The sequence below is a fragment of the Mercurialis annua genome, linkage group LG3 (assembly GCF_937616625.2).
Source record: "Mercurialis annua linkage group LG3, ddMerAnnu1.2, whole genome shotgun sequence".
Classification (NCBI taxonomy): domain Eukaryota; kingdom Viridiplantae; phylum Streptophyta; class Magnoliopsida; order Malpighiales; family Euphorbiaceae; genus Mercurialis; species Mercurialis annua.
Window position 1 is genome coordinate 60,312,647 of NC_065572.1, and position 9,851 is coordinate 60,322,497.

The following is a 9,851-nucleotide window of genomic DNA, read 5'->3' on the forward strand; positions in this document are numbered from 1 at the left end:
AATTTGAACCAAAATAAACCATTCAGCATATCTTTTTTCATTTAAAGTCTAGCCAAAACCTAAAAACTGTATTTTTTATAGTTTCAAATGAAAACAAACTGAATTTCAGTTCGGTTTGGTCTGATTTTTTAACACCCGTACCTCTTACAACTAATATTGAAAAGACGGTATGATAAGAATTCCAATAGCAAAAATAAAAAACAAAAGATAAATAACAAAATATCAAAAAACAAAAGTAAACTAAGAGTTATTTTATTAAATTAATATTCTGAAAGGAATGCTTTTCTGTTTCAGTTATTTTTTCTTGCATGATGGCAAATACATTACAAGCTGTCAGCTATTATTACATAGAATGAATTTCTAAACTAGAATAATGGCCCGTGACAAATGTGTAGCCATGTCTAAAATTTTCTTGAGCTGGCTCATTATAGTCAGCTACTTGAAATTTATTATTATCTTGATTGTGCTGCAGCAGGAGTAACAATATATTCTGTTCTAATGACTGTCACTTTCTCTGGAGAACAGACTATTATACAGCTTCATTAGCATGTAATAAACAGCACACAGAGATGAAATCATGGCGAACCACCAGTTCCATGACAGATATATTCCACTGCTTTGTGATGATGAAGGTGAGGCAAGTTCTTTCCTGCAAGAAAAACAATGAGTCTCTGAGTTATGCCATTTTTTCGAACCTGACCGGAGTGAAATTTGTTCCAATTTGATTAAACTTTATTCGAACTTGGTTAAATGAGTAGGAAATTTGGTTTTCGACTTTAGTTTGGTTTCTACCATTCATTAACTAAACCTACCGAAAAACCAAATTACAAAATGATGTCGTTTTAGTCCAAATCTATGTGAACCAAACCAAACTGTGCACGCCCCTACTAGTTAAAAAATAGAAGATATAAAATGGTGAAATATCTCCTTAAAATGATTTTAAGTATTTTCTATACCTTTGAGGCTGGGAAGTGAGCTTACAGAATTATTTTTAAATGACAAGTATAATAAAGTATAATTTGATTGTGATAGAATTAGATGACATGCCTGGCTGTTGGCTGAGGTTTAGCCATTTCTGTTGGCCTTTCTTCTTTTTGTTTAGGCTTTGAAGTAACTTCTGATTTTGAAGGTTTAGCAGTAGCAGTAGGAACTGGAAATTCCAGAGTTTTACTTGCTCCAGCTGATGATGATGATGCAGTTTGTTTATGTGGTTCAACATTCGGGATGGGAACAGTCTTGACCTAATATATATGATAAAGTACTTTAGAAAAATTAATTGGATATGTTCATGTAAGTTGATATTTGTCAGAAAAAAACTCACCAAATTCCTGAATTGAAGATTGTAATATGTCTCGATGTATCTTTGCTTAGCATGTTTCTGTTCCTTGTTTAGCTGCTTCGAAAATCCGTAAACTGATCCCATGTTCAACACCTTCTTTGCATATATCTTCCATGTATAGCTGCAATTAAAATGCAGAAGTTCCAATATTAGCTAACAGAAAAGTTAAGATTTGCGGTAATGATAATACCATATTAATAGCAGTTTGAAAACTGTTGTAATAGTATATAAAAGCAACAAAAAAGTTACAGTTATCAGTCATCGTAAAATAATTAAGAAAAGTTTTCATTTTATAAAATTAATAAAACCCCGTTGCACTAGCGGTTAAAATCTATTGCATTAGTGATAAATGTAGCAGATTCAAAACTATTACAATAAGTATAAGATTACCATTCGTATATACGCTGCAGACCAGCTGTTGAAATCTTGTTCCAGTAGTCTGCATCTGTCTTGCACTTCTCAAAGAAATCAGCCATCTTGTTGCTTGATTCGTCGCCATTGTTGGGATCAATATGGAAGCCTGAGACTCCATCAATAATAATTTCTGCCGGTCCTCCTTGATTCGTAGCGAAAGTGGGTAGTCCACAGTTCATTGCTTCAATGACTGTAAGACCAAATGCCTCATAAAGTGCAGGCTGCACAAAAGCTCCTTTTGTATCGGCAATGCATCGATAGAGCTCTCCGTTCCGGTATCTGTCTGTTTGAGCAGCTATCCATCTAATCTGACCTTTAAGTTGGTATTTCTCAATCAAGAAATGCATCTTCTTTATCTCTGCAATTTCTTCTCTGTCTTTTGATTTAGACGAATCGAAGAATCCGGCTACAACTACCAGATTTACCAAGTCTCTTAACCTTTTGCTCTTTCCATACCACTCAACTAGCCCTGTAATGTTCTTCACTGTATCTAGTCTTGCCATGGAGAAGATAATTGGCTTCTTCCTGTCTGCAAGATATCCACTGTTCCAAGAATATGCATTAGTTTCTTAGAATTCGGCTTAAATCAATTTTCCCCCTCAACTTAAGCAACGAGCAATTACTAATTAGTCCCTTGAACTTGTGAATTATCAATTAAGTCAAATTTTGATCATTACAACTGTTCTGAAAATTGATACATTTGGTCTAATTGATGAAAATTAACAAATTTAAAGGACTAATTGACGAAAATTAAATTTAGTATTAATTGCCCATAGCGTGCAAGTTCAGAAGGCAAATTGATACTTAAATCCTTAGAATTCAAAAGGATGAATTTGTTTGCAGGAAATGAAGGTAGGTTCAGAAATTTTACATGTGCTCATTGTTATCCTCCTTGCTGTAAATGAGTTCCTCAATGGCAGGATGAAAAGAGGTTAAACGCCTCTGTTTCTCAGCATAAGGGAAGTAGACAGACTGATCAGCACCGGGTGCAGCAATGTTGAACTTTGGATTAAAGACATTGATGCCCGAGACAACGCGGCAAAGCCCTGGCATGGTGAATGCTTCATGGCTTTCATACTGTCCAGGCCTATCCTTGCTGAGAAGAAACCAAATTTTTATTTTTAGAACTTAGTCAGAAAAAAATTAGTTATACAGAAAGATTTCTAATTGATGATGTAAGTTTTGCACTTGCCTTCCAGCAATTTCTTGGTATGTACTGGTTATGATAAAATCAGCTGCATTCATCGCAATCATATCAGCTGTGAATTGACAGGAGAAATGATATTTGGGATCTAATTGCTTCCATTTGGCATCTGAATCGTCATACTTAGTTTTTTCCAAAGCATGAGCTATAGTTCCCTGCATTAAATAGAGGAAAAACTTAGAATACAAGAAAAGAGATTAATTAGAATTTAGAATTAAACTATGAGATCAAGGTTTAAACCAGAGTTATTCCAAGTTTGTTTGCCATTAGAGTTGCCACCAAGTTTCCATCACTGTAATTCCCAATTATGAGATCTGGTTTACATTCCATTTGTTCAAGGATTTTATCTGCAGCATCCTGAGCAAATTTCTCAAGATAGGGATACACATCGAAACGGGAGATCCACTGAGGAAGAACCGACTTCTCTGTCTTAAATGGGATTCTGAGAATGTTGGAATGCTTTGTGCCAATAATAGGCTCTATTTCTTGGTTGCATTTTGTTCCTTTAGCTTCTGGAATGAGCCGTGTCACCTGGATTAACGCGAAGAACAGACAGAATAAAGATATTAATTTATAACTCATCTAATCATTATATTAGTGTATGCAACTCACCACAATAATCTGAGGCTTCATGGTAAGACCTTGTTGCTTGATCCTGAGCAACAGCTCTTCCTCAAATGCTCTTACTTGATCAAGAATGTAAACAACCTGCAACATCGATACATTATAGATATTCATATACTAGAGCTTTTTTCATAAATAAGATGTGTTTTAGGGATGTTTTACTCACCTGACCGCCGGTATCTGGCAATCCGAGGACATCTGCCTGGCCAAAGTAGCCATGTGGAGAGAAAATTACAATGTTGAAAATGTTAGGCAGCCTGCCAAATAGCAACTCTAGCTTTGCATGGTCTGGTGCTTGAAGAGATTCAGAAACCAATCTCATTGTTTCTTTAACTCTTTCTGCAGTATGTCCCCATCCCTTTTCAAATCCCATTTCTTTCAGACTAAAGAACATCACAATTTACAAAATACGATCAGTAATTCTGTTTTTGAAAATGAACATATTCAGGCACAGGTGTGCAAAAACCGAATCAAACCAAATAACCGAAGAATAAGTTCGGTTTGATTAGGTTTGAACCGATTGTACACATCCTAGATGCAGGAAATGAATAAAAAGGTAGACAAATGACCTTGGTTGTACATCCTGATACGGCGCATCTCTTGGAAACACCGAAAGAACATCTTCAGCTCCGAGCAGCGCTTTTCGAAATTTAGCAACTGTATCCAACTTTTCGTTAATCATAAGATTCTGCAAGTTAAAACAACCATTCAACTTTAGTTTTCATAATAACTTCTCTTGTACTAGAAATCGACTTCTAGGTCTACGCAAATTGTTGAGTAGGTACCTCGCCGTGATAATTAAGGGCTAGTAAATAGTCAAGCAAAGGTTTTGCACTATCAGAGCTTCCAAAAAGCTTGGAGGACATGAATTTTGATACAAAATTCATTCCATTCCCAATTGAAGAAGAAAGTGTCAGGTTTGGAGTTGAGAAATCAATGGCACCAAAATCAATTTCTAGACTATTGTCATCCTTTGCCCTGCTCATGATTTAGTTCAGAAATTAAAGGGATATTAATCAAAGCTACTTGTTCGAAATGCTTCAAACAACAAGCTCCGACATACCAGTTTTCGTCGAAGATCATTTCCTTGAACTGCAAGTATTCTGAAGCAGAAATGCCATCTACACCAAGATCATCAGCATTCACCTTAACATATTCCCAAATTCCAGGATTTGGCCTTACAGCAAAAGCAACATACGGTGGAACAACAGCTGCCTCCTGTCAAATTTTCAGTACTTCAAATTAACTCCATGCAAGAATTGAACATTATCATATTCAAACTTATCGATCTGACGATGAATACCTGAGTAGAACTAAGGATATAACCAAGTAACCCTTCTAACACTTTTTTCCTTTCACCTTTCTCTGGTATTGATTTCTCCATTTCTTCCATTATATGTTGGTGTTTCAATAGTCTATTCCCCGTCGAAATAAAGCTTTTTAAATTTTGATTCAAAGTCAAAAATATATTAGTTCAAACTCGGAGAAAGAAATTACAATGTTAAACTCTTTTGTATAAAGGGTACCTGGAAAAGCATTTCTTCATATGATAGCGGCTCTGCCTCAACGCATCAGGCATGCTTTCTGCTATTGTTTCGGATCGTTTAAGAACCGGTCCGGAAGCCATTTTCAATAAATTACAGCACAAGATGCTTTTACAAAAACAAAGATTGTGATTTGATTCACAATGTAGTTTTCGTTATGTTGCCAATTTATGTCAGAGTATTTATAGCATTCATCAGAACATTTGTGGAAAAGAAAAGAAAGGAATATATGTAAATTGATAGAAGCAAATTTAGATTTGCCTTTTTGTCAATTTCTTAAAAATGGGGGGAAAGATTACTTTAATTTATGCTTTTCTTCTTTTTATTCATTAATATAGAAGCATGTGGGTTACATTTTTTCACTGTTGTAGGTTCCAACAGATATTCTTTAGCTAACTATCAAGTTATCTTGCTTGCTCTACTTTACTATATTTCACCTTTATGTCTTCACCATCTAAGCAGAAATATTATTTTTCTTTTCTGTTACTTTTTTTAATGAAATAATCAAAGCTTAAAATATGAGGGGAGAGGAGAATATACTCCCTACTCTTGCTCTTCCAAAAGAAACAGCAGCAGGAAAATCATTGTGATCCCATGAATCAAGTCGAGATTGACTGCTCGCGTGTTCAAGTTTGAGCTACAAAAATGAAGCTTTCTCAAGTTTGAATCGAGTTTCTAGATTCAAGGTTTTAAGCGTTTTGGCTCGTATTCAGAGATTAAACCTTTAGTGAAAGATCAGTAAATCCAAGTTCATCAGATATTTTACAATAAACAATAGTAAGACCATGCATGACTGAAAAAATATAATTACTAACAGATTAAAAAATAAAATAAAACAAAAAAAAAAGATGTAGAAAGATTGTAATACTCGAATAAAGGTGTAACTAAATTAAGAAATCTCACTAAAAAGAGCAGGTTCAGGCGTGAACAAGTAAGCATTTCAAGTTCAGCTATCTACCTGTAATTTAACACATTCTACTGAGCTTACATATTATGCACATGAAGCATCCCTATGATTAGAAAAACCTGAAGTCAGTGCCTCCTCTCACTTATCGCTTCTTAGAATAGAGCTGGTGTCCCGGCTAATGACACCCTGATGCTGAGAATCGATATATACAGTCTCAAGTTCCGATTGCTGGATGGTAAGACAGTTGGTGTTATTTGAAGACTGATCTCCGTTCCGAGACTCTGCCAGCATCTGAAAATATGCATGAGGTCCCCAGCCTGCACATCCACCAAGAAACTATAAGTATCAATAAACTAGGGCAGTGGTGATTACGTAATATAAGAAAGACCAAAGTACATAATTACTTATACGTAGTATGATGGTCTACTGATATCCAAAAAATAATATGCGGAATAACATAAAAGAAGTAATACAGGAAGAACATACCATCTATATCATAAGGAGGTGGAAAGAATTGCAAGTAACAAAATGACGCAACTGTCAGCCCTGCACAACGAATTACCAACATAATGACTAAGATTTGGTAATAACGAGAAGTTAAAGCAGATCACAATAAATGATTTCTTGACAAACAGACCTAAAAGACCACCAGCGAAAACATCTTGCCAGTGATGCCAGTAGTCATCAACCCGAGAAATTCCTACAAGGGCTGAAACAAGTAATGGCACGAAAACAATACAAAGCTTTGCGACATGGCCCCTACGATCAAAAGCCCTGACTTTCCCTGATAAGTACCATGTAAGGAAACCAAGACCTGCAAACGACCCTATACAACAACAGAAAGATTCCTCTCAGCTAACATCCCATAATCAATGCAAGGCATATGCTGCACTCTAATTTCCTGAAGACAAGAAGTTGTTAGCGTATAGATGTTGAAAGCAAAATATATGCTTTCCATTCAAATTTGCCAACTCCATAACCATATGAGCTCGTTGAAATGAGGAGATGCTTATTACAATAAAACGTCAAACTACTGAATAAATTTCAGTAAATGCTAGGTTTGTCTAATGGAATTTTAGCCTTGAGGGGAAAAGGAAATTAAGTTTTATCTAATAGCAAAACATAAAGAGATGCTTGCCAAATACAAAACAGAAATTTATCTTATAGCTTCGCAAATTGCATTTAGTTTAAAGGAGATTAAAGAGCAACTGTCAATCCTATCTCTATTTTGGCTTTCTTACTTCCTAATAGCCATTGCATTTGGTGGACTCTGCCAAACCACATGAGAAGGCTGGTTTAAGGAATCAATTTAGAGAAGCCACATACCAAATGACAAACATATGGATAAGTATTCACCAAGCCCATCTCAAACACATACTGGAGAAAAAGAAACAATTGAATGTTGGACATCATCTACGAGACCACATTATTCTTAGGGAAACTATCATTTCCATAACAAGATTTATTAACATTGGATTGAACCCAGGTAATTTTACTCAGTATGATGGAAATTTAGCCACAAGAACAAAGCAGATATTATGTGGAACAGAGGACAGAAAATCCAAATCAGAAACCGTACTTATCATAACTGCTAGGACAGATGATTGTAGAGAGAAGTTAAACATATAGATAATGACAGCTATTTGCTAGAATACACACCAGGAACTAAATGGAAAAGGACATAGGCTCGATAGAAACTCCATGTATTCCATAGAGAAAAAAGTTCTTGGAATTAAATGAACTACTTACAAGAAGTATGTCCACTAGGAAAACTTTTATGACCTTCCTTAATAACACTCTTCAATCCGGTACACATAACATCAGCCGTGATAGGATCAAACACCTAGAAATACAACAAAAGCACAATGATTTAGTAACAGAAAGAGCACAAGTACAAACCCAATTCTGCAAGCTGAGAAACTATCTAGAATTTAAATAACACAAAAGTTCGGAGAACCTACTCCCTTTCCATCTGGAAAACAACGCCAAAAGAAGTCAGGCCTAGGACGACCCACAGCATCTTTAATCGCATCAGTTAATACTGCAGTAATGAGCACTGAATATAGAAGGCCTGGAACATTCATAGTAGTTAGTCATTATATCAGCAAAGCACATAAATGAGCTAGGCAGAAGAACTAAGATAATCAGAACAAGAGGCTGATAAATACCCAGAATAGCATGGTGCAGATCATATACATCCCTTCTAATGACGTAGTATATGCTTATGATGGCAAAGGGCAGCAAAATAGCCACAATCTATTGGGACCAAGAGAAAGAGGAAATGGGATATCTTTTAGTATCAACTACTAATACTCGTTGTCGAAAGAAATTTCAGAGATAAAAACTTATATCTTGAAGTTGAAACATACCGGAACAGCCCAAAAAGGCACAGTATTATCTTTCAGTGGGTATGACAGGTCTACCAGCATATCCTTCCCAACAAATCGGGGAAATGGTTGTATGACGTTCAAAACGACATCTATTATCCCAAGAAGCAAAAGAATCAGCCAGTCATGCATATGTGTCCTGGCAACTTTGACTCCATGGGATCTTACAGTGTGAGCACCCAACTGAATCTCCGGCATATTTGTCACCGACCTGAATCCAAACTAAAATGTTAGCTAATAGTAATACAATTAGTTACATAATAGGAAATGCCATAACAATTCCAAAATCACACCACATGCAATATATGTGCAATCTTCCAATAAAAGACTAACATTCTTTCTTACTAGATAAAATTTTGATCACTAGTAATGTCAAAACTAGCTAGTCAAAACATAATAATGAACAGCAATGACATAAAAACGCTTACTAAGAAATGCCAGCAATGAAATGTATTCTAAATTTGCACACAAAAATTAAGAAACAAAAGATTTGCATAGAAAGAGTGTGAGATATCCAAATACATTTTCAAATTCAGATATGTAACTTATGCTGGATAATTCAATCATTTACATTAACTGTCCATTAACAATCATACTATTTTTAACCAATGAGAATGCCCAAAACTTGGCAACATTGTGAAAAGCTGCTTATAGCATCCAATTGAAGTCAATAATTACAAAATTTACAATAATTTAGAATTTGAATAGTCCAATTTGCTTTAATCGCTTTACCCATTTTAATTGCTCTAAAAACTATCCAAAAATTAAACAAAAGTGCCAGAATGTCTTAATTTCTCAACACATTGATACATCAAGCAAATACAAAAAAAAAAACATTCTGATCTAGGTAGCACGGACACGGACACAGTAAAACCATGTTATTTTAAGGTTTTCTATGCAAAAAGATAAAATTTTGTGTCCGAAAGGCCAGGTGCCCGAAGCGGAACACGTTGATTGAATGAAGTTTCCGTGTGCTACCTTGATTCTGATCCAACAACATGCTTTGCTCACTACTTATTGTAAATATTAAAATAAAAAAACAAAAAAATCCAGTAAAAACTTTATAAATATAAAGAATACTCTTTCACTACAGGAAAATGAGCAATTCATAGAAGCAGACAGCAAAACATGAAGTACAATTTCACTATAGAAACAAATATTTTATGTTGGTTTACTAAGAAAAGGCACATTTTCTTTTCCGTTTCTCACAAACCAAACAGCATTTTCATGTTCAAACAAATAAACTCACTTCACAAACATAAACCAAAATGAAAAATAAAAGAATTGAAGAACTAAAAAAAATTAAGAAATAAGTAAAATATAAAGAATTAAACTGACTGACCTGAAAGGTGAAGAAAGTTGGAATTTTGAAATATTTTGGAAGACCAGTGAGACAGAGAGACTGTGAGGAATGTTTATATGCTTTTACAGT

General features: G+C 35.0%; 2 protein-coding genes across 2 annotated transcripts; both read right to left on the bottom strand.

Annotated features, from left to right (window-relative positions):
* Positions 1–236: 236 nt before the first annotated feature.
* LOC126673649 (sucrose synthase 7-like) lies at positions 237–5,901 on the bottom strand. The gene is made up of 14 exons (XM_050367874.1): positions 5,108–5,901; positions 4,885–5,017; positions 4,645–4,799; positions 4,367–4,559; positions 4,151–4,269; positions 3,748–3,964; positions 3,570–3,665; positions 3,198–3,488; positions 2,946–3,112; positions 2,625–2,849; positions 1,730–2,296; positions 1,322–1,460; positions 1,044–1,241; positions 237–669 (listed from the first exon to the last, which is right to left on the bottom strand). Exons 1-14 carry the CDS (start codon positions 5,206–5,208, stop codon positions 496–498), a joined length of 2,775 nt encoding a protein of 924 aa, XP_050223831.1. The 5' UTR covers positions 5,209–5,901; the 3' UTR covers positions 237–495.
* An 89-nt stretch (positions 5,902–5,990) lies between these two features.
* Positions 5,991–9,851, bottom strand: LOC126673648 (lipid phosphate phosphatase 2-like). The gene is made up of 8 exons (XM_050367873.1): positions 9,762–9,851; positions 8,402–8,630; positions 8,201–8,288; positions 7,994–8,103; positions 7,782–7,875; positions 6,670–6,858; positions 6,519–6,578; positions 5,991–6,349 (listed from the first exon to the last, which is right to left on the bottom strand). Exons 2-8 carry the CDS (start codon positions 8,615–8,617, stop codon positions 6,171–6,173), a joined length of 936 nt encoding a protein of 311 aa, XP_050223830.1. The 5' UTR covers positions 8,618–8,630; positions 9,762–9,851; the 3' UTR covers positions 5,991–6,170.

Coding starts and splice junctions, on each gene's coding strand:
- LOC126673649 (XM_050367874.1), bottom strand. CDS start 5,208: ATGGCTTCCGGACCGGTTCTTAAACGATCCGAAACAATAGCAGAAAGC. Junction 3,666..3,747: donor TGCCAGATACCGGCGGTCAG/GTGAGTAAAACA, acceptor TCGATGTTGCAG/GTTGTTTACATTCTTGATCA. Junction 2,850..2,945: donor TACCAAGAAATTGCTGGAAG/GCAAGTGCAAAA, acceptor GTTTCTTCTCAG/CAAGGATAGGCCTGGACAGT.
- LOC126673648 (XM_050367873.1), bottom strand. CDS start 8,617: ATGCCGGAGATTCAGTTGGGTGCTCACACTGTAAGATCCCATGGAGTC. Junction 8,289..8,401: donor TGCCTTTTTGGGCTGTTCCG/GTATGTTTCAAC, acceptor TGGTCCCAATAG/ATTGTGGCTATTTTGCTGCC. Junction 6,579..6,669: donor TTTCGCTGGTGGTCTTTTAG/GTCTGTTTGTCA, acceptor TTCGTTGTGCAG/GGCTGACAGTTGCGTCATTT.